This window comes from Taudactylus pleione, unplaced genomic scaffold, assembly GCF_031769625.1.
Source record: "Taudactylus pleione unplaced genomic scaffold, aTauple2 ptg000256l, whole genome shotgun sequence".
Lineage (NCBI taxonomy): Eukaryota > Metazoa > Chordata > Amphibia > Anura > Myobatrachidae > Taudactylus > Taudactylus pleione.
In genome coordinates, this window is record NW_028284658.1 from 22712524 (window position 1) to 22737808 (window position 25285).

The window sequence follows — 25285 nt, forward strand, 5'->3', positions numbered from 1 at the left end:
ATGTGAACTAATGCAGAAAATGATCTAAACCAGCTAAAAATGTCTCTGGTATTGAATATACATTCAGGGCCTATTCACATGTGAGCTGTTGAAATGGACAAAAATGTATGGAAACTAGCACTTTTCATGTGCTTTTGCCAATACAATTTATTGTACTGGTAAGTAATCTGTTTTAATGCATTAGAAATAAGGCATGTTGCTGAAATTTGAACCTTATGTTTAACTCTTTAGGATACAAAAAAAGTGGGAACAGCACCAGTGACTCTTACGTCTCTTATTGTTATTCTTGCTTTTGGGTATTTGTGACAATACTAGTCATCAAAGATAATATTTCAAGGTGAAGAGTGAGAGATAATATTCATATTTGTTAAAACACTGTGGGTGGGATTCAATTAATTAATTGGGTGCTAATTGATCGCTGGCCCGTATTCATTTCGCTCCGCTTATCGGGATTTATTTTCCGCCTGACACCCGAAGAGAAATCCCCGTTAACTGTGCAATTATTGGGTGATAACTGCCAGTTAACGCACAGATCCGTGTACTTATCACGGATCCTGTGCGTTTACGCCCGATAAACCATGTTAAGGTATGTGGTTTAACGTGTGTTAACAAGGTTATTGGGTGAATGCGGTGGGCTAATTGAAATGCCCCAGGGTATTAAAGCCCGAGGCTACCTACTGTTATTACCCACAGGAATTTACCATAGGTAATTACGTTTCCCCCTTTATTGGAAAATTGCTTGATTTAGGTCTTCCCTAAGTACATTTACCTCAAAAAGACACACAGCTCCCAACTGTCCCGATTTAGGCAGAACAGTCTCAATTTTAGGGCTGTATCAGACCATCCCCACAAGAAAAGATGTGTCCTGTGGGAAACTTTCAGAGCTAGCTCCAGTTTACTACTGCGTGTCCCAGTACCAATGGCACAGGGATGGCGCCAGGCATGTTCCACCTGAGCGGCCACACGAGGGCACCACCTACAGTGAGTGCGCCGATTTTCAGCCATCTTTTTTCCCTGGCTGGCCCCGACCCTGTGACTGTCATGCAGGGCTCTGCCCAGCCCACCCACCCCGCTGCTGCGCTTTCGCCCACCGTGTCTGCAGACTCTGCACCCTGGTCCCTGAGGCTGCGTACTGGGTGGACGCGGAGGCCTGGACGATGCGACGAGGGCGTCCGTGCGGAGGAGAGATGGTAAGTGAATGCATCACTATGGGCTCAGGCTGGCTGCTGGCACGGGCAGGCTGTTTGTGTGACTGTGCCGGCGTGCTGCACCCCACCACACATACAGCCTGCCTGTCAGTGCCAGCAGGCAGCCTATGAATAAAAAAACTGCCGGAGTCTAAATGGATGCTGCGCGCATGCATGTGGCATCCATTCAGTGACGGGAAAGGGCTGGGGGAAGCCCAGCTAGTGAGGCCTCCCCCAGCCTGACGTTATTTGGAGGCGTGCCATGCAGGCACGCCTCCAAATAATGTCACTTAGAGGTGTGGCCTATGGTAATTAGACCATGCCCCCATTTTTGGTCGCGGGTGGCTTTGGCCCGCGTGATGTTAGAGCGCCCTCTAAGGTACTGGCAAAGGGTGCTCCGACCCCTGGAACCAGCCCTGCAATGGCAGGTGCGTTCATCAGTCAATGGATCTCTTGATGGAAGGGGCGTAAGGGACAGCCTATCGTTTGAGAGCTCCACAGATCTTTCTGTGCCGATTACAACAGTTGCAAACATGTAGTCACAGTACAGCTTAGCATCAGCTTCTCCTCTGTAGAGGGCACAGTTCTATGATGGGCTGGCTGCTTTCACCTTTTCCATATATGAAAACTAAATGTTGGTCATTTAAAATGCAAAAATATGTGTTGGCTAATGTTTCTTTTTCAAAAGTTACTGCTCATATAGGATTTGCATGTGTATATATATATATATATATATATATATATATATATATATGTATATATATACACATATATATATATATACATATATATATATATGTATATATGTATGTATAAGAATTCACCTTCCAGTCCTCTGACCTGTGCTCTAGCAGGTGAGGTAAGCTTTTCTTTTCCATGAGACCTGCAGTTTGCTGTAGTCATTTCGGTATATGTGTTGACTCGATATGTCTCCTGCCTGTGTTTGCATATACAAAGTCGTAGTGATATGACTGCAGAAGTGATGCATGTGATAATGTGTGTACACATTTGTTTTTGTGTACAGCTGTCTGTAGCATTTGTCAGTTTGGCTACTTGAGTTCCCCATGGAGTCAGCTTCTTATCAGGAAAAGTAGAAGTCTTTGCAACATTAAAGCTATGAAGAAATGCTTGCTTTAGCCTGAAGTGTAAGAATTGGTATAAATCATTATTTCTAAACTGGCTATTTAAGAGTATTCTTGTATTTAGTCAAACTTCATTTATTTATTTATTAATGTGGCATGAAATTTTGTTTATCAAATCTAAACAAAGACAGATTAGCATCAAAATATGTTTTATATTCAGAAATAAAATAAAATGAATAAGAATGAAAACTAAAATCACAGAAGAAATCAGTCAGTATCTTTGACAGCGATGATGTTTTGTCATTTACAAATCCCTGCTAAAGGTCATTACTTTATAGGCCTAGATTACCCACACACTATGCTTTATACTATTTAGATCTACCCAGGATCAGAGCTGTAACTAGTCTTTAAGGTGTCCTGGGCTAGAAAGCGCATTGGCGTCTCCAACCCCTGTCTTTTAATTAGGGATGTGTGTCTGAAAAAGTGGCGTGGCTTCATGGGGAAGGGGCATGACAAATCTTACTTGTCCCATACAATGATGAAGGGGTACCAATCCTGTTTTACCACTGTTATCCAGGTGCCACTGCCAAATACAGTGTGAGTCCAATGGCTGCAGTGAAGATACACAATAATTATGCAGTATAACTCACCAGCTGAAGATGTTGGAGACCTCTGGTGAAGCTGCATCTGCAGCAGGATTTATCTAACAGCCGTGCACAAGCCTGGAGCCGGCAGTGTAGATCACCGACTGAAAGTATATAAACAGTGCTACTTTATAATGTATATGCAGCAAATATCAGCGGCAGGCAGATGCGTGTATGTACCATGCGTTGGCAGCTGATCTCACCAGCAAGGCAACTCCAGGTTTGCTTGGTAACACCTGGGTCAGGAATCGGCTGTGCTCAGGGTTGCCATCAGAAATTGTGTGGCAGATAGCTGTGTAAGGTGTCTGATTGCCAAGTGAGAGATTATGGGTTAGAATCCCGGGTATGACAGTATTTTGAAATGTGTGTGTTAAATAAAGCGGATGTGACTAAAGGTGCTTTGGGAGGTGGCCAGATGGAAGGGGAGTCAACCAGGGAGGAGATGGGGAGATACTGGGGGTAAAAAAAAAGAGAGTAAGCTACAAGTGCGAATGATTATTAAACAGAGAATTGACAGGCATGCCTTGGCACATGTCGCACTACCCTAATTACGGCTCTGCCCAGGACAATACTCATAACTACTGTGGCAGTATCACCAGAGATGGCGCTGGTGAGCAGGAGAGATCCGTCCACACAGAAGAAAAGGATTCTGGGAAGAGGTGTAAGGGTTGCCGAGTGAACTCATTCCAGGGAGGACTGAGGCAGACCAGTCAGACAGAGCTCACTGTGTTAGCAAGCCAGTGAAGGCCAGGAGGCCTGAGCCTAGACCTGTGAGATACAGGGAAGGCTATCCAACTCTGGGACTGAGCTATGGTACCTGCAAGGAAGCAGGCCAGACTGTGAGAGGCGGCAGCCAACAAGCTAAGGAAGCTATACCAGGCCAGGAGGCCAGTGTCCAGTCCTGCAGGTGGCAGGAAGGACCACCAATCTCAGATACTGTGAGAGATTTTCATGTAGAGTAGCTGCTTCTGTAGAGAGGGTTCAAGAAGTGAGCTAGTGCCCTAAACAAGGGCTAGGTTTGTTTATTATTTTTCTGTTTCCTGATTTCACATGCTGGAAGTAAAACACCACTTACGTTTATTTAACTGGAATGCTACGTGTGGACTTTAATTCTGCACCTACTCACTGCACCACTGACCCCAGTCTACTGAGCTAATTAATCACACTACATAGACCCAGAGATGGGCTGCACAGTATAAATGCACTATATTCACAGAAGCATTCCTAGTTACTGGATATAGACAGATCCATTTGCATATTTTTACAGAAATTAAGCCCAGTGCTGCTCTAGCATCTGCTCCTGCCCCTAACAACAGACACACTAATGTTACCCTGACATTTGATCATGGACTTGTAAAACTAATCTGTAGGAGTGACAGTGAGTGGCAAGGCACCAGGGACGCCAGAATGTTCGGTTAGGTATGGGATGCTGGCAGTCGGGATCCCGACAGGGCTAGCATACCAACACTTGTTGTTTGGTATGTTAACCCCCCCTCTACCCCGCTACTTACCTTCAGCATCCTGACAGTTGGGATGCCGGCATTGGTATTGTGAGAGGCGTAGGGATTCCGGCGCCAGTAATATTGTGCCGGCGTCGTGGCCTACGGGATACTGACTGTATCCCTGTGCATTAACACAATCACTGATGCATTCTTCTTTGTAGCAGTATGGATGCCTAGCATCTGTGACTGGATTGCCTTATTAATTAACATTATAACCGACAAGGGCATAAAAGTAACAATAGCAGCCCATGCAACTGACATGGGGCCTTGTCAGATTCAAGTTTACCACCATATGGGCTATTGGCGTACCCATATATATTAGCCTAATGAACTTTGGGCTTTGTTTCCTGCACATAGCATGCACCAGAAGTACTAAGTTTTAGACACATAAGCACCTATATGCCATTAGTCAATACAGAGTGTGCGCTTGCGGCCTCCTCATAGTGAAGTGTGGGGCGGTAAAGAGGGGATGATGCCTTTTATTATTATTATCCTTTATTTATATGGCGCCACAAGGGTTCCGCAGCGCCTTGCAATGTACATAAACAAATGAGCACACAAGAAAACAGTTATTAACAGTGCAAACAATGCAGGACAGATACATGATTAATACATTACTGCATAACACTTAGATAAGCATCATGGTGTCGGCAATGAAGGATGGGGTACTGTTGTATATTAAAGTATAATTAAGTGAAGGAGAAGAACATGAGGGAAGAGGGCCCTGCTCGTGAGAGCTTACGTTCCAAGGGGAGGGGGCACACAGACAGGGGTCACACAGATGGGCTGGATACAAGGGTGACAGTAATATAACATTTATGGAAAGGTTAGTTTAAAGTTAAGAGGAAAAGACAATGAGTTGATCAAAATTGCACCAAGCCTCAAGGTTTGGGTGCTACAACCAAGGTCTATTAGAGGGGTCATCTTGCTGTGTCGTTCGGTATGGCATAGTTTGAGTGGATAAGCAGATTGCATGAGGAGGTCAGGAGGGATGTGAGCAGCATTGGGGATCCAGGTACATGCACAATCCATAGGCATGTTGGAAGTGTGGTGGTAGATAAAAAACAGTCCTTAATAGCAGTAATAGTTGATTATGTTAATTTCTCCTCCTGTTTAACTCCTGAATAACTCCGGCTTCAATTTAAAAATTGTAGTTACACTTTAAACTAAGTACTTCAAATCTAAGCAGTCTTGCAAACGCAGCCTTGGCTTTAGCAGCCTTAATTGAAGTTGTGCCCTTGACTTCAAGTCTAACACGGTTGTCTGTCATTTAGATAATTATCGGTCATATTGCCTCTATTGGGACCCCCACCACAGTTATTTAAATAGTTGTATTCTCACTACAATCCTGTATGCCAAATTACTGTCTGCTTTCACAGAAAGCAAGGTCAGGAGAGATTTAAAAAATTGGGTCTTTCTGTACTGAGAATTGCGGCTTATGTCACTTTTAAGGCAGTCATGACTAACAAAATAACAAGTGGCACTTTTGAAGTACTTCCCTGTCCAGTTCATGTGAGAACAGTGAACGGACATGACATGTTTAGAAAAGAGTGAGGGTCCCAGTGGATGATTGCCAAACTGACTAACACATTGGGATGGCACTAATCATGGTTGGGGGCTGGAGGTGGACTTTACCCTTTAAGCCTGGACTATATCTCGTGCAAACAAATGGTTACAGACTCAGCCGTGAAATACACAATTTCATTCCAATGTTTTAAGCACCTTTATGTTTAGCGGTTTTGTTTTCTGTTATTGTACTGTAAATAAAGGAAGAATTGCAAGCAAAATACACACCCTGGTGCATTCCAGCTAAACATTTTAACACAGACACAGTAATATCTAATTAATACTGTAATGCTGTTGTGTATCTGCACACTGCTCTTCTTGTGTTGCTTGTGAATGAGACAGTGTTAAGCACACAGCTGCTGTCTCTGCCATCATCGGGCAGTGGTTCTTGGTGTCTCGAAATATACAGACGTACCAGGTCTGTACCAACTGAGACTTCTTTCTCTGTGGGGCTAAATAACAGCTGTACCACTACACCTATAGAAAAAATTGTTTGCATTAAAGATAATCACAAATATGTATGAAAGCTTTTCCTCAACATATTAACACTAAAACAGTAATATGCTCCTAATTCATATCCTTCAATTGATAATACAATTATTTAGCGTAAATGCCTTTATTATTCTGGTGGAAATAAAGCACTGAGCTCTTCCACTTTCTGATGTGTGAGTATACTATTGGGTAAACATTGCTAGCAAATTATCTTTTCATCTTGCAGTCTCTTATATTGCTGCCCATGTGTACATCATATATGGAAATGGTCGACGGACAGTGAGTGCATAGAGGCCAATGGGCATAATAGGCAGCTGTTTGGACAGCATTGCAGGTATCCTATGACTGTGGATGATCTATGACTGTGGATGATCTAACTGTATGTTAAAGTGTACGTATTTTGTTGCTGATGGTATCAATTGAGTTTGGTGAACACTAAACCGAACAATAACCTGAGAACTCATTTTATACAAATATTATTTATAGGAATTTATACATGTAGTATCAGCTGTGTTCAATTATTACCACATTTTTGAGACCCATGACAGTGTCACACACAACCTATGTGCATTAGTCATGGGCCGTGGCTGTTTATTCCATCATCCCTGGAATGGAAATGCTCTGCAACATTCACTAGTCTCCTAACACCCTGGTGTTGTCAGACGGTGTTAACATCCCATACTAAGTGTAATAAAGCCAATTATCTATCTGGCAGCTGTAGATTCCCATTTTTCCTGTGACCCCTGTACAAGTCTCTTACTATTCTACATACATTACAGGGGCTGACACATGTTCGCCATCAGAGCAGTAGTAAATAGACTGTCATCACTTTCCTAATTAAGAGGAGGATTCTGGGTAAGGTTATCTGTGATGACCTTGAACGTGAAATAGAGGTTCAATGCATTTAGTAAAAATATAATTATGAAACTATATTTTTAATTATAACCTATACATAGCAATATATATTTAATGGCTTCCAAGATACTTTGAAACGACAGCCTCCTTACAATTCTCAATTTCTAGAAATAAGGCTTCAGTGATATTTACATGGCTTATTAATTGTTCAGCATTGTTACCCAGCATGGCGTCAGTTAATGGTGGGGGTTAATGCTAATAACCATTCACTTTCTGGAAACTAAGGAAATTGAATTCTCTAATATGGTCAGATATTTGTATGTTTTTTGTTTGGTCACTTAATGAAACTAGTAGTTGTCAAAAGTGAAAAAAAATGTTTGTTTACATCACATACAGGTGCACAAATTTTGCTACAACATAGCAATCAATAAGACATTTTCTTGTATGGTATTTGTTGCTTTAAACAGATACTGTACATTGCTGTGGTTGATTGCAGTTTGCAAATATGCTTTGTATCCTAGCTACCAAAATCATGGATGCCTGAGAACCCTTAGGACATGCTCACACGGTCACACCCAGTGTTAATCTGTCAAAACATCTAAATGCAAAACTAGTAAATTAGCCCTTGAGTCTTTTAAAGTATAACAAAAGGTCCCTAATACAAAGCTTATGATGGAGGCTGTTTATGCATGCTTTTCCAGATAAGAAACTCCTTCTGTATTTGCTTTTATCTGTTTTTTTGCAAGAACATTTATTCCCTGTTAGCAAATACATGAACGTATCTGGTCTAGGATTGTTCAGGATTCCCACTCTGACTAGCACCTACAGTACGTGTGATACTTCTCAACATGTAAAAGTCTGAAATGGAAAAGGCTGCGCACTAAAGGATTTGATATTCTCTCATTGGGTGGTAGCTGTAGTTTGTACAATTAGCCAGTGACACAATTTTTATTATTGCTATTTTGTACAAGTATCTTTCAGTATACACTTAAGTTGTAGCCTTAATAAACCTTATGAAAAATTAACTTAAATGTGACTTTCCAATTTTTAGTTTCTAAGACCCTCACACATGCTGTCTCTGAATGTGGGAGGGTAGCCACATCTGTAATTACAGATTGCTGCAAATCCTCCACTCCCTTGGTCTATGTCACATTGCTCTCCCCTGGCTGTCCTCCTTCGTCTCTGACCGATCCATCTCTGTTTCCCCTCATGACTCCTTTCCCCCCCTCCCCCGCAGCCTCTTACAGTAGGTGTTCCCCAAGGTCCTGTCCTTGGACCTCTGCTATTCTCCCTCTATACTTCCTCTCTAGCTGAAATCTGCTCTTTTGACTTCCAAAATCATCTCTATGCTGATGATACTCAGATCTACCTTTCCTCCCCTGATCTCTTCCCCTCTCTACTGACTTGTATCTCCAACTGTCTCTCAGAAATCTCTTCCTGGATGTCCCAGCGATTTCTTAAACTTAACATATCCAAAACAGCTAATCGTCTTCCCATCCTCCCACATAACCTCAATTCCCACTATTTCTTTATCAATTTATGGCACAACTATATCATCTAGCCCCATAGTGCACTGTCTTGGAGTTATCCTGGACTCAATCTTCTCCTTCAAGCCACATATCCAGAACCTCTTGCAGTCCTGTCGTTTCCATCTCAAAATTTTTTCCAAGATCAGACCCTATCCTATCTCACCCAGGATGCTACTAAAATGCTCATGCACTCGCTGGTCATCACCCAATCTTCTCCCATTTACATCTCTCATCTCCCTTCACTCCCTAGTCCGCCCTCTTCGCTCAACTAATGCAGACCGCCTTTCATGCTAACTGATTACTTCCTCCCACTCCCGCCTCCAAGATTTTGCCCGTGCTGCTCCCCACCTTTGGAACTCTCTTCCTCTCCCCATCAGACTCTCCACCTCTCTACAATCATTCAAACGGGCTCTTAAGATCCACTACTTCATTAAAGCCTTCCAGCTCTCATCCTAACTTGCTACTACATGTTCCTTCCTCACAGTCTGCCCCATCTGTTTGCCTATCCCTCCCATTTAGAATGTAAGCTCTTACAAGGAGGGCCCTCTACCCTCTTGTGCTTCTCCATACTTTACCTTCATCTACTTCTTACTCCCCACTAGGCCACATAACACTTGGTTGCTTATGCTCGGCTGCTTATGTGGGTGTTATGGCCGCTAATGTATATTATCCATGTCCTTGTCCTGCATTGTATTGTATAGTACTGTAAGTCACTGGTCACTATTTGTTTATGTACTTTGTAAGGCGTTGCGGAAAACTTGTGGCGCCATATAAATAAATGATGGTAATAATAATGATAGTTCTGTAATTTCTACGCATTTCATTGTAGTGTGCAGTTCACTGTGGACTCGCTCCTGTTTTATGAATATACATCTGTTCTTCTCCCCCCTCAAGCCATTTTGAGAACACACTGGCAATATGTCTTGTGTTTTGTGGAAGACCTAAATGTGTTCATTACTGCTTAACGATGCCTTTCCGATGGCTGGCACGGGATGGAGTCACTGCCAGAAAGTGTAACTGGGACACAGAATTTATTTTGCTCCTGTCCTCTTGAAGTGTGCAAACTGAGACGCAATGCTGTGATCTGTCAAAGTGCCAAACTGTGTTTTGCCAACTTTTGCTTAGGGACCTTGGAAACTTATACAGTTCATATTATGTGTTCATATTGCAGTGCTTATATATTGACATTAAAGGGAGTCAACCTTCCTGCTCCTCCGCTTTCAGACTGACGACGTTTGGCTTGTGTGTACATAGAGATTTTTAATCATGAAGGTTCTGCAGTTCTGTTGCTTAAGGAGTCAGCTAAAATGTAAAGCAAACAGCAGCATGGTCATTTATATGCTGTCTTCTGGCCGGGAGCATCCACGTCTGATCTAGAGGGAGGCTGGTGACCGGGAGCGAAAGTATATCATATAACAAAGTGTGAGGTGCTTATGCAGGCTCAGACTGGTTTACCTGTGATGCAGATAACCCTACAATGTGTCCCCACCTTCAGGGCCTTTTAACACCTAGACTGTGGGAAAATGAATATAAAGGCATGGAAAATAATAAGCATTTTAGGTTTTTGCTTGTTGTGATTTTACCAATAAAAGTTACTGTACTTGTGGTATATTTTGCCTTATGAGATATATAGGTTTTGCCGAATTCGAAAACCTTTAAATGTGGCATAAATATTTTTTGTGCAATGGTGAGCATTCGTCCATATGTCTTCTGCCATTAATGAGTGTCACATTTGAAATGTGCTTTTCACAAATTTTAATTTATGCTAGTCTTAAACTGTGTTGTTTTTAGGAACAGAGTTCCATGCGTAGACTTCATGGGGCCCTAGGTGACATGTTAGTACCCATATAGCAAACTTCACAACTTTCACTGGCAAATTGGAACATAAATGCTGATGAAAAGGAACATGGACACACCACTCTCATAGGCATAACCACATCCATATGGAGCATGGCTAGCACATCTGGAGTGCTAGACCCCTCTCATGCCTTTATTCCTCCAATCAAAATACCCCTGTGCGGTTGGGCACAGTCACCAATGGCATGTGGGTGCTATTTACCATGAGCTCTGTCCTGAAGACAGGAGCTTGTTTATCAGGGCTCTCTGGCTCTGCCTAATCTGCCCATGCTTGTGGAGTAATAAAACTCTAATAAACTACATTAAAACCATTGAATAAGAAACATACAGTAAAGGATAGTGCACGTCATATAGCATAAAAAACTCATTAAATAAGTTTAGTGCATATTAGTGAGTTAAAAAGAGAAATAAAGCAATTACAGCAGTTTGCAGAGTGGGAAATTAAGAGCGCTACAGCTGCTTCTGATCTACTCCAGAATCAATAAATCATTGTTGAGTCACTCAACATATTGTAGTTTATTACGTTAACATAACCAAGGATGATTTAGAGTTTACGGCATGTCCTGTCAGTTAATTGTTTCAGAAATGGTTATCAAGACTGAATTATCGATGATTAAGCTGCTGTGCTAGGTTTTGGAACCTGCAGATATGTAGTGCACGCACTGTCTGCTGATGTATACATTGCATATTAACCATTAAATCGGGTTCTGGGTACTAGATTATTTCTTTGTTGTAAATTGTAACGGAAAAATGCACTTAAATTATTGTAGGCTTGTGAGCATTACAGTATTGGCTGAGGTGAAGTTGTCTTGACGCTCCATTTTCTTATCTGTGTGAATCTGGAAGCAAAGGAGTTAAAATGTTTCTTAAGATGCTGTGGTTTTCACACAGCTGGGCTGTTATACTCTGCAATGTAGCTAATTATTCCTTCAACAACTAAGGGGAGTGTTGTAGAGGGGTTTAGGAACATTACTTCCTAGATGGACTGTTTCAGCTATGCAAATATAATGCACAGAGGTGGGTCCTGTAGGGAGGAGATGACAGGTGCTGATATAATACAGAGATGGGTCCTGTAGTGAGGATAGGGACTGGTGGTGATCTAATACAAAGAGCTGGGTGTTGTAGGACAGGTGCATATAATACACAGGGCTGGGTATTGTAGAGAGGCTAGAACTGACACTGATATAATGTGTTGTAGTGAGGTTAGAACAGGTCAGGGACGGGGAGGCAGAGCCTCCCCTGTCATACTCCTGAGATTTAATATAAAATTATTAGAATAATACAATAGATATTTATAACTTAGAAACATCATCTTTGTTTATTGTAATCATTTGTATAATTCACACTCACCAGTTTGTGGAGCTCCCTGGGACTGCAGGGAGACAAATGAAGCAACAACAGCTCAGCCTCGCTTCTGTATAGTCAGATATTTCTTGCAGGGGTGGGGGCGGGGCCACGTCACGGCAGTAAGGTGCACAGAAAGAAAGCTAACAGAGGCATGCTTCCGAATATGGGGGGCATGCTTTGAGCACTGATGTGTCATGTGATCAGGAAGTGCACTGCAGTGTATAGAGATCAGAGCTCAGTCAGCAGCAGCAAGATAAGACCGTGATGCAGGAAGGAGAATCGATGAACACTGAAGCTTTAGTGTAGTGATGGGAGAGTTAGTGAGTAGGGGGGTGAGACAGACTCCCAGCACTCAGACCCATCTCAGTGTGTGCCTCCCCAGTCATTGACCTCACCGCACGTTACTGGAACAGGTGATGATATAATGCACAGGACTGGGTGTTATAGTGAGTATAGGAGGTGGTGATGTAATAGAAGAGCTGGGTGTTGTAGTGAGGTTAGGATTGGTGCTGATATACTGCAGAGGTGGGCCTTGTAGTGAAGATAGGACAGTTTCTGATATAATACAAAGTACTGTTTGTTGTGGTGAGGCTAGGAGGTGATGTAATACACAGAGCTGGGTGGTGTCGTGAGGATAGAATAGGTGCTTATATAATCAGAGCTAGTAGCTGTAATGAGGATAGCACAAGTGCTGACAATATGGAAAAATACACAGAACTGGCAGGTAAAATAGGACAGGTTAGTGAAGGGACAGTTGGTAATTTTATAGCTGATTATAATGCAGACATGCAATGAGCTGTATCATGGAATGAGGATAGGACAGGTGCTAATAAAGGAGAGTTGGATGTGAACGCAATTTGTACCTTTTTTTGATGCGTATGCGCAAATTTTCGCAATCCGCTTTTGTTTTTCTCCGTATGCTGCCCTACCTGCAACTGCGTTCTAATAGGTTGCTGAGACAGGGCCTGGATTCGGCATGAAGACACGGACAGTGAGGTGTAGCTGACGCAGCCAAAGTGCAGTATTGGGGTGGTGTGGTCATGCAGATGCGAAGTGTGACTAATTGGCGGGTGAAAATTCGCAAACGTATTTGTCCGAAGGGGCCTGGGAAGCTGGTGCTATAAACTTGGTGTAAGTTGCACACTGATGATGATTGTATCTGACTGGATTGCAAACATTAAAGGCAAACGCACTGAAACTACACAAACCCATGAAAGCTTCATGCTCATTTGGGGAAGGGAAAGCAAGCAAATATCATATAAAGTGTTGTCCAAAAATTGGTATTTGCGTCTGCTTCTCTTCTTGCATATTTTATGCTCTAAAGGTGCCAACAACACATACCGATGTACTCCCGATCCGACGATGTGTCCAATTTCCCTTGAAACTCTCCATGGCAGCTCTGAACACGATATGCATACGATATGCTGTCCAATCTTCATCCGATCTCCTGCAGCCAGAGTTTTTAACAGTGCATTTGTGTCTAGATTGTCAGATCTGCGGGGGCGCGCATCGCATCGTGATAGTGAGTGGGGGACTCACGATTTCGGCATTTTTTACCCGATCTGTCGTTCCAATGTGTCGGAATTGGCCAGATCGAGAAAAAGATCTCTATGTGTGGGCACCTTAAGTCACTTATTATATGCACTGTCCAGCAATTAACTGTGCTACTTATGAATAGTGTACTGTGATTTTTAGAATTTTGAGAACTCTCCCTGAAACCACGCCACCAGTCATCCTGATGTTGAGGAAGCCGCAGCAACAACTTGCAAAATGCGTCCGGCTCGGAATAAGTCACAGAAATGCAACTTTTTTTTTTTTTTGCTGATGCATTTTACAACTCATGTTTGCTTGTAGCTCTGAAGTGAGAATAGGACTTATAAGGTTGTAAATTACAACTTGTAATATGCTAAACTAGGTCCTACGCTTAAGATAGTGTTGGAGATTGTATAATGCACAGAGCTGGGGTAATGAGGTTAGGATTGCTGCTGATGTAATGCTGTAAGGGACAGAGGGCTTGATTCAGACCCGGACGCTATTTGCGTCCACTCGCTGGCTAAAAGGGGCCGGCTATTTAAATCGTGCTCGCACTGCATCGCGTAAAGCTGCCCACTAAGTAATAGCGAGCAGCTGCACTATGCGCTCACACGTGTATAAAGACGCCCCTTTGCCACTCGCAACACACATCATCTCCGGCAGTTGTAGGATTAATCGGGAACATCGAGAGCCATCGGAGCTCGCAGTGCTTGTGGTAGCCTTTTCCCACCACAACATTGCGAGCAGTTCTGGCTAAAATACAACCCAGTCACGTGTGTAATGACTCTACTTTGCTAATTATGCAGACCCATTAAACACCGTTCTGACGGTCGGGCACGCCTGCCTTCGCACATCCACATCCCCGTTACCACCCACAAACTGCACTGTCTGTCACTCAAAATAGCGGTCCGACTGCGGGCGAGCACTTTTCCATCGCAATGACTGGTTACCGCACGCACATTGTGACTCATACGCATGCGCAGATTGCTAAAAATCGCTCAGAGCGAGCGCAGCATAGTGTCCAGGTCTGAATCAGGCCCAGAGTGTTGGTCTGTAGTGCAGGCAGACCAGGTGCTGATATAATGCTCATAGCTGGGTGTTGTAGTGAGAATAGTACTGGTGTTGATGTAATACAAAGATAGAGCCTAATGTTAACATGGTACTTATACTACTGTTCTCTCCTGGTGTAAGACTGGCGTATATGCATCTTTACATTCCTCTCTGCAAGAAGGCGAAAATGCAACTTTTGTTCAGGTGCATTTACACCAATTTACTCCAAGTCTACACGAACCCCCATAATGCTCATAACTGGGTGTTGCAGTGAAAGTAGGTCTAGCGCAGCTGGATCCTACAGCAAGGATTGTGCTGGAGATGTTGTAATGCGCAGTGAGGATAGATAGGACCATACTTACCGACTTTGGGAGTAATTTAGAAGTGAAAGCAGTGGCAGTAGCAGCTGGGTCTGTTGGCGCAGCTGCTATTGCGTCTTCATGGTAACGCTGTGGCAATGGGCACCCTGTTGAGAAGCCCACCCACTGGCTGTGGCGCGATTCCAATGTGCTTGCAAAGAAGCACTATTGGTGTGCCATCGGCCAGACAATCAGAGATCACCAGTCTACGACGGATGCATAATGTCCGACTGTGCACGGCTGCCGGTGTCCGTACCTGCAACTGGTAGACACCCCCCTTTTTATCCCAGTTACCTCCCAGAAACGCCCAGCAAAAATGCATGGATCGCAATTACGATCTGCGTCTCTGTGCAGCAACCATCGCGATGCATGTGCAGGGTGAAACCATTGGATTCTTGCACCCGATGGTTTCCCTGCTTCCACCTCTGAATCACTCCTTTTTATTTTTCGCCACTCCGGGAGACGCTCAGAGAGGAAATGTAGCTGACCTCTGTTGTGGGTCCGCGGGGAGGGAATAAAATGTAATTTAGCCCCACCCACTTCATACAGAACCGAGATTCCTGTTATTATCTCCCCATCCTGCCCACTTCTTTAGGGAGAAGGCAGGATGCTAGAGATCCACCCACTATTGCGGTGGTCTGCATACTAAAATCTATGAGTCTGAGGCTAGATCGGGCTGCGAGCGTGGCGAGTTCCGCTGATGTTTCTATGCCATTGCAATGGCAACACAGCCCTAATTGAATTGACCCATAAATTGTAAATTCCAATGGGAAATGGGACTTATGTGAATTAGTATTGTCTGTAAGACCTGCATAATATATATTGTGTTATATAAATAAACTGATTCATAAAATAAATGAAGATTAGTCTCTGAAGTGCTTCCTAACACTTAAAATATACTTATAAATAAATCTTGTGCAGCTTGTCACTTTCTTGGATAATACCTCATCAGGACGATATGTATAAAGAGAAAAAAGGCGTGTAGAATAGTTTCAATGATTGTACACACTTAAGTGCTTTAAAGGTAGATCAAACGTTTGTTTTTCCTAATGATAGACGTACCATACTCACTAAGGTTTGTATGGCTATAAGCACATAGCAGTTTCTTTAAAAATTGACTACCACAATCAGCATATGCATACACCCAACACAGGGAAGGACAAGTAGAACGTACCACACCCACTTACCATTATGTGCTTTATACCACATTTTTTTCTATCTTTTTATATATATATATATATATAATAAAATAATTCTGTACCCAACTCACATAGGACGATAGCAAATTGAACATCACGGTTTCTTTCTCCAATCTTCTCACAGTTCTCCAAACGAATTGCCAGAATGAATTTTTAGTATTTATTCCACATATACACATGTAACATGCAGGATCAAACAGAAAAATCCACAATGTAGGCAAAGATAAAGTCCAGAAAGGGAAAGCCACAGAAACCAGGCACAGATGTTTATATTGGGATATAGTCCAAAAAGATAGTCCGGATCAGTCTCTTTAGTAAGAGACCCAGTACCTTCAGAAAGATGCGGTACCCACAGTCCAGAAGTTCTCCTAATGGTGCAGATAGCTCTCCTAACCAACGCGTTTTGATATTGAAATCTTTATCAAGGTATATAAATAACAGTTTATAAATTAATAAACAAATTATACATTTTCCCTTAAGAAATGTTATGTAATGTATTTTGTTTTGTGCAATATGAACACCGAATACACTTGCTATTGTTTTATAGACTTTAATCTACTGCCTTTTTTCCTGTTTTGTTAAATCCACAAATATCAGTCAATATATATTTATTCTACATCTGACTCACCCAGTCCTTGATCTTTTACCTCTATTTTCTTACTTTCTAAACATGTTCCTCTGACTCTGAAAATCACTTTGCCTATTAGTGTCATCCAACAGCTGTCACCTGCTCTGCGAGTGGCTGTCGCTGTCTGGATGTGGGGTCATACATAATTTAGCACCTTGCCTCTCCTCTCTGCGCTAGAAATCATTGTACTTGTGGATACAGGAAAGAGGCAGATGTAACTTTCCAGACCATTAACCTTATAAAGTACCTTTTAAAACACTTGTTCTTATCTCAAAATGGCTGCCATGCGTCAGATATCATAAAATTTGATAACTTATATTTATTATATGTCAAGAGGTCATGAGGGTCCTTATTAATATGAGTTTGTAATATAATAACTAATGACCTATAAATGGACGACCTACAGTTGGGATACACATAAGTTTGAAAATAACTGATTATAACTTTGACTATAGTAATTAAAGTAACCTAGGAAACACCCAGGACATTTCTCATTGTGTAGTTAGAGCATGTTCATGAATATGCTGTGACCCCTTTTATATATGTCCTATGCTTTGCCATTAAAATCATAATATATCCTTCTGTAGTGCCGTGTACCTGTTGCCAATACACAGTGAAGGCAGCGGATTGGGCCCCCATGTCTGATGGGTAGATCCCTGCCATAACATAATTTATATATTAGGAGATTAATTGGTTCAAACATTAATTTTATAAAAATGTATCCTAGAAAAAATTATTTGCTGGGACCTCATCTTAAAAATTGCAATGTTCCACTGTGGCTTCTCGATAAGTTTTCTTTGAAGATTCATGGCTGCTAATAGCAGAAAAGATATGATATTTAATGAGGCAAAATTGCATTCTTTACTAAATTTTCCCCCTCAGGTGGCTAATATTTGTTTCCAAAATATTTCCAATATTGTTTTATATATATATATATATATATATATATATATATATATATATAATTATGTATGCGTGTGTGTGTGTGTATGTATGTGTATGTATATATATATATATATATATATATATATATATATATATTAGGGATGTGCAGGCTCGGATAGGTTCGAGTTTGCACGTATATACACACACGCACTCACTATATCAAATGATGGAAATAGTACCGAATTAATTATAATACAGGTTGAGTCTCCCATATCCAAATATTCCGAAATACAGAATATTTTTAGCATGACTGAGACAGTGAAACCATTGCTTTTTGATCGTTCAATGTATACAAACTTTATTTCAAAGCACATCATTAAAAATATTGTAGAAAATCACCTTCAGGCTTTGTGTATATGAAACATAAATGGATTTCAGGTATGTACACAAACTTTGTTTGAGCCAGAAAATGATTGAAAATACTGTATAATATTACCTTCGGGCTGTGTGTATAAGATGTATATAACACACAAATGCATTCTGGGCCTGATTCAGACCCACTCGCAAGCGGCTGTCCGCTCGCAAGTGGGTCGATGTTGTGCACTGCGCATGCGCATGACGGCGGGAGCTCCGTCGTGCGCATGCGCCAGACGCAACGAGCGAAGGACTTTCCTTCGCTTGTTGTGTCTGATCAAAGGGGGCGTGCTGTTGATGTTGATTGACAGCACGCTCCCTTTGGTGGGCGTACCGGGGGCGTGCCTCCCAGACGGGGGCGTTCCCAAGGGAACGCCTACCGTCAGAAGCCGGCCCACTGACATCACTAGTGATGTCAGTGGGAGTGATTTTGGCTCTGATAGAGCCAAAATCACTCCGGGCCTTGCGGGGTTGAAAAACTCAACCGCAGGCTTGGGCTCGCAGTGGCGATGGTCGCGATGATCAAGACCATCGCGGCCATCAAACTGCACGCTCGTATAGGCTGTGGGTGGTGACCCACAGCTATACGAGCGTCCAGGAGGACGCTCCATAATTATGGAGGGCGGCCCTCATTCAGAGCGTGCGCTCTGCTCAGAGCGTACTCTCTGAATGAGGGCCTCTGTGTTTACTTTTGGGTCCCTTTCCCAATATATCTCATAATGGTATGCAATCATTCCAAAATACAGAATACTCCGATATCCAAAGTACCCCTAGTCCCAAGCATTTTGGATATGGGAGACTCAACCTGTATTAATAAATATACAGATTTGTTAATTAATACTGAGCCGGGTTAAATAGGTATTTACATAAATTGTTAATTTATGACTCACTTCTGACAGCCGGGAGTGGCTGGGCTGCTGCAGTGCAGAGCCCAGGCTGGTAGACGATCCTATTAGGTGACACCGAAATGCAGGCTCCTCCTCAGTGACAGGAGCTGCAGCACTTGACTCCTGTCACAAAGGAGGAGCCCGACAGTGCAAGAACTAGTCTAAGAGGGCAGCCCAGCATCACCGAAGATGCTGGGCATCTCCCCCGAGGGATTTCCTGTGAGACCACTCCCCTTTTTGAGAGGCCACGCACCCTTTTCAGGCACATGCTGTAGATCTACGGAGTGCGCTATGGGTGTCATCAGACCCGATGACTCCTCTCCATGGGACAGATTGTTAGGATGAGAGATGCTCTTGCTCCTCTGTGTGCTGCCAAAACATCTCTGATGCTATGAGGCATGGACTCTACAAGACCTCTGAAGGTGTCCAGTGATATCTGGTACCAAGATGTCACCAGCAGATCCTTTTATCTCCTATTAATTGCAAGGTGGGGCTGCCACAGATCCGACTCGTGGTTCCAATACATATACCACATATGCCTGAATGGATTGAGATCTGGTAAATTGGAAGACTGGGCAAAACCTAGAACTCTTCATCATGTTCCTCAAACCATTCTTGAACAATCTGTGCAGTATGGCAGGTCGCTTTACCCTGATGAAAGAGGCCACTGCTATCAGGGAATACCCTTGCCATGAAGAGATGTACCTGCTCTGCAACAATGATTAGAGAGGTGGTACATGTCAAATTAATGTCTACCTGAATATTGCCTAGAGCATCACAATCTATCCACCAACTTGTTTTCTTCCCACAATTCACCATGGCATCATTTATCCAATATATTCCCTAGCCATCGACGTGATGCAAAGACCATTCATCAGACCAGGTCCTTAGCTTAATTGATACTAGGTCTAGTTCCAATGCTGGCGTGCCCATTCTAGGTGCTTGCGGCAGTGGACTTAGCATGGACACATGGACTAACCAATGCAGCTCCATATGCAGCGGGGTTTGAGGCATTGTGTGTCATTACCATCCCCATCATTCAACTTTTTCATGATTAGTGCCACAATAGCCCTTCTTTTGGTTGGTACCGGTTGGGATACCCTTCACTGACCTGTCTCATTGGTCATCATGGTTTTCCCTCCTTAGATCGCTGTCGGTAGGTACTCAACAGTGCTGACCTTGAGCATCCAAATCTTGCCATTTCGGAAATGCACTGACCCATTCATATGGCCATAAAGATTTGGCCCTTATCAAAGTCAATAAGGTCTATACACCTGCCCATATCTTCTGCATTCAACATGTTGTCTACGGATACCTAATGTAAACTTACCGGATACCTAATGTAAACTTACCGTGCAATATAAGCACTTTTTTTTTTGGGGTGTTACTAAGTTTTTCCCAGGAATTTTTTGACGCAGTTATCCTTTGGAGGGTTGTCCCAAGGGTCCTGAGTGGTTTTCCCACCTTTGCACCCCAAAAAAAAATGTTGCACTTCTTTTCTCCTGCTATTCAGAGGCGAATCTTTTTGCAGAAAGCGGATGGAATTGAATACGGAGATAAGTTTCCGACAGACGAAGTGTCGCAATCAGCGATACTTTTTCGCGGATCTCCACTTTTCGTGTCTAATTGAATATGGGCCATTGTGTTTTGATTTAAAGGATTATGATCTAGATGGCGGCGTTGCTGAACTTTTTAAAGTACTTTTTCCCCTGTGTATCTATTACTAGGCATGCAAGCACGTATTCATAGAAAGCCTGTTAAGCACATTATAAATATTTCTGAATATTTTACACTGCAAATATGACAGAATTTATGCCTATTGTAAATAGTCTGTGTAATACTTGTTCACCGTCTGTGTGGGAGGAGACAAGGGACTGCCTAGGGGATGTAGAACTGAAGGTAATCGTCTAAAGTACTGTTCCTCTCAAGCTAGTTTGTCTGACTTACATTTACTTTAAGATCAGATAGATTGTGGACACTAGTCTTGTGCATTGTGTTGCTATGTGTGTCTGCAGCATGAGAAGTTGTTTTACCTTCCCTGGATTCTGTTATCCAGTCTGACCTGATTGCTGAGCTCTGGATGACTTTCTGTGTATACACAAGGCGAGGTTTATGTGCATATGTCACAAGTATGCTTTGATGCACTGAGAATGATTTTGGGGTTTTGTGCGTGCAGCCAAATTCCACTACTGAAAATTGTCAGTTCTGTGTTTTTCATAATGTGATGCAATGACTAAGGACAGCTGAATGTCAATAAGAAGAGGCTTGTGGCAAGAATGGTTAAAGGAAAATCATTTGCCAAAATCTTGCAGCGTAAATACAGCACTGTAGGTGTTCTTCTATTGGGGTCTCTGATATAGGGGAAACTAGATTTCTGGTAATGGGTGGTCCCAGTTTAGCACCATGTCAGATATTGGAAAATAAACACCACTGGCGTCCTTCCCCATGGTGTCACCTGGCGTAGGGAAGTATGTTGTGCGCAAAAAGGGGGCGTGACCTTATGAACAGGGGGCGTGGTCACTTGAGAAGGGGGAATGGCCTCGCAGCCCGAACCCTAGTGGTCTGGTGTGTGGAACAAGTACGGGTGAGCACTGTGCAGTGCCGCTCACTCACACTGTCAGGAGCCGAGTGCTGCATTTAATGCTACAGTGCAGCACCCGGCTCCTGTCACTTTGGTGTCACCCCTAGATGGGTTTTTGGGAGCCCAGTCAGTTTGAAAGTCTTTTCTTACCTATATGGTGGTTTCTCTGCAATGGGGAACCTCTGAGGAATTTGAGCCTCACTGGGCAGCGTCTTCAGCCGGTATTCACTATTCATGTAGGAGATCACATTGTCTGTAAGATGCCTGTTTACGTAGAAATATGACCCATGTCATCATCATAACCAGATAATATATACTGTGGTAACAGAAGCTTTTGTGCAGGAAAAATGTGAATTTCCCTGATCAAACTTCTGTCTCTCTCCATGCTCCCCTGTGTTACTCCAGACCCCACAATATCTCCATTCAAGTTTGAGCTTCATTGCAAAGGCTGTGAATACTTATGTACATGTGATGTCTTAGTTTTTTTTCCTTTTTATGAAATTTTCCAAAATCTCAAAAAAACTTTTTACACGTTGACATTATGGGGTATTGTGTGTAGAATTTTGAGGACAAAAATGAATTTATTCCATTTTGGAATAAGGTTGTAACATAACAAAATGTGGAAAAAGTTAAGCGCTGTGAGTACTTTCCGGATGCACTGTATATGTATAATCAATAGTATGGCCTTGGTACAGATTATTTTTCCACATACTCTAATAAATTTACACAAACCTGCTTCTATGGTGTTATAACCGTACACCTTGACAAGTTATCCCCCTTCCCATCTGTCTTCTCTGTCTGTCTCTCCCCCCTTTCTCTTTCCCCATATCATAGTATCATACAAACTCTGCCCTCACCTACTTACATTCCAAACTGTAATTCATTTAAATTCAGGGAATGTTAGTTCCAAAGATTGCAATAGTTTGTCACGTTGACTAACATGCCATGGTCTCCCTTTCTGGTCCGTCCCTACTACACACAGCCTTATTTGGCTCCAGCTATCAAACAGATTTTAAATACACATTATCCTTCTTCCATGGATTCTGATACTGACTCACTAACTTGAAGAGACAGAACCACACTCAAGCATATCCATTAACGAGCACCTGGGGAATATATACATACATTATTTATTTCTAGTTATCTATATAGCGCACACATATACCGCAGCGCTTTACAGAGAATATTTGGCCATTCACTATAGTCCCTGCCCCAGTGGAGCTTACATTCTATTTTCCCTAACACACACACACACACACACACACACACACACACACACACCACACACCACACACCACACACCACACACACACACACGTTAATTTTTTCTGAGAGAAAATTAACCTACCAGTATATTTTTGGAGTATGGGAGGAAACTCTGGCAAGCACAGTGAGAATATACAAACTCCACACAGTTATGGTCATAATGGGAATCAAACTAACGGCCTCAGTGCTGTGAGGCAGTAATGCTAACCATTACACCATCTGTGCTGCCCACACACACACGCGTGCACATGCCTGCTCTGACGCATCCCTCGATGATCTCGTGAATTTTGTAAGTTGCTGTCTCGTGGAATTTGTTCAGTGCACAAATTTGGTTCCGCCATTGTATAGTTATGGGTATTACTGCATTCCCTCAAGATTGTTTTATTATCTCTCGTAAATGATGGAGAGAAACTGTCTAATCTTATAGCCTTGAGGTAAGGTAAGGAAACGTTTAGCAAAATAGGCTAATATGCTTTTTATTTCCATTGCAGGTTCAGCATATTATGACAATGTCCGTCCCCTGGCATACCCAGAATCTGATGCTGTTCTCATTTGTTTTGATATCAGTCGGCCGGAAACTTTAGACAGTGTATTAAAAAAGGTGAGTAGGATTTTTCTTTAAAGTATAGCTGCTCTATGTTAAGGTTTGTATACTAAATACAATTCTCACTATCCACTCTTCTCCTCAGGATTGTTTCACTTAATATTTATTGAACAGTAACATTAAAAGAGCAAATATCATGATGAGTAATTAAAAAAAAAAAAAAAGTATTTAAAATTAGAATGAAGAGCAGCAGGGTGGGCAATGGCTAGCATTGCTGCCTCACAGTACTGGAGTTATAAGCTTGATTTCAACCAGGGACCGATCTGTGTGGAGTTTGTATGTGTGTGAGTGGGGTTCCTGGGTACTCCAGTTTTCTCCCACAATCCAAAAACATATTGTTAACTTAATTGGCTTCTGAAAAAAAGAATAACAATAATCCAAGTGATTGTGTGTTCATTTGGTCTGAAATATAGTTTGTAAGTTCTAATGGGACAGGAACTGATGTGATTTACTAATATATGTGTGCCTTGTAATGGGATGCAGTTTATATCCTGGCTGATGCCAGAATCCCGGCACCAGCATCCTGACGGTAAGTATTGGGGTTAGGCACTAGGGTGATGGGTAGGGTTAGGCTGCTTGGGTTAGGTTTAGGCTGAGGTGGGGGAGGGTATTTATCTGCAGGTGACGGTATCCTAAATCTGACCGCCGGGGTCCTGAGTGCCAGCATCATGTACCAACCCGTTTGTAATATGTGGGCACTATATAAATAACTGTTCATTTTAGTAAATAAAATAATAAAGGATCCATTCTGCAGTTATTCAACCTAAGAAATTGCTATTTGTTTTCATTCATTTATACCACATTTAAAGTGAAAAGAGATTTGTAAACCTTTTATGTAAATGGCACAAAGGCATACATGTGCCTCCATCTACATACCAGCAGCTCTTGCAGGAAATCACATGACTGTTAGAGGCTTTAATTACGTTGCCTTTGTTAAACTAAATCTCCTACAATTCTAAGTTGTTAAAGAGAAGCTGCTATGTGGAAATATGAATAAGGACTAGTGGAAACACACACGGTCTGGTATTTGCACACACTAGACCGTGTGTGCAAATACTTGTGAATTGTGAAAAGCTAAAATGATTTGAGAATTTAGAGCAGGCATAAAAAAGACTAGACCTATTCTAATCGCATATGAACATTTTTATGTGCAGCTTCTGTTCCAGACTGTGCTACCTTTAATACACTTGTATATCAGCATTCCTATGTATTGCTGCTTTCCTCTGTAATACAGTTTGTTGTTGTACAGAAGTTGTAAAATGTTCTGCAATTTGCGATGTGGCTGTAGGCAGAAATTGGGTATCATAATCTGTGGCTGGTGCTAAAACCAGTATCACGTTTATCTGAACTCTGTGTGCGGCTGATTTAAGGGCTATAATCCAGCAACCAATCATTCCTGTCCTTTCATGAAGCATAAGGAGAACAACAATGTAATAAAAACAAACTATACTGTATCAATAAAATATTAACCCCATAAATAGTCTAGATGACGTAGGGGGTATGTGAAGAGGACTGAGTGTCAGGTAGGAAAGTTGCATGAGGGGAAGTTTTGGAGTATATGGGGTCTCAGTGTATGTGGGTGCAGTTTGTGGCAACAGGGTGCCTGAGGGGTGTGTTTTATTTTTATATATATTAGGGGTGAGCGGGTTCGGATTTCTGAAATCCGAACCCCCCCCGAGCCCCACCGATCCGAGTCCGATCCGAGTCAGGCTCGACTTTTCCCGCCTGACTCGGATCTGAAATCGAGGCAAAACGTCATCATCCCGCCTTCCGAGTCTCGCGGGTTTTGGATCCTATATAAGGTACCCGCGTCGGCGC

General features: G+C 42.4%; 1 protein-coding gene across 1 annotated transcript in view; it reads left to right on the forward strand.

Moving 5' to 3' along the window:
• The window catches only part of RND2 (Rho family GTPase 2), a 100064-nt gene that overhangs the window by 38455 nt on the left and 36324 nt on the right, over positions 1 to 25285 (forward strand). The window contains exon 3 of the mRNA XM_088480739.1: positions 23355 to 23464. Coding sequence (XP_088336865.1) covers positions 23355 to 23464 — 110 coding nt within the window. The remainder of the gene's footprint in view (positions 1 to 23354; positions 23465 to 25285) is intronic.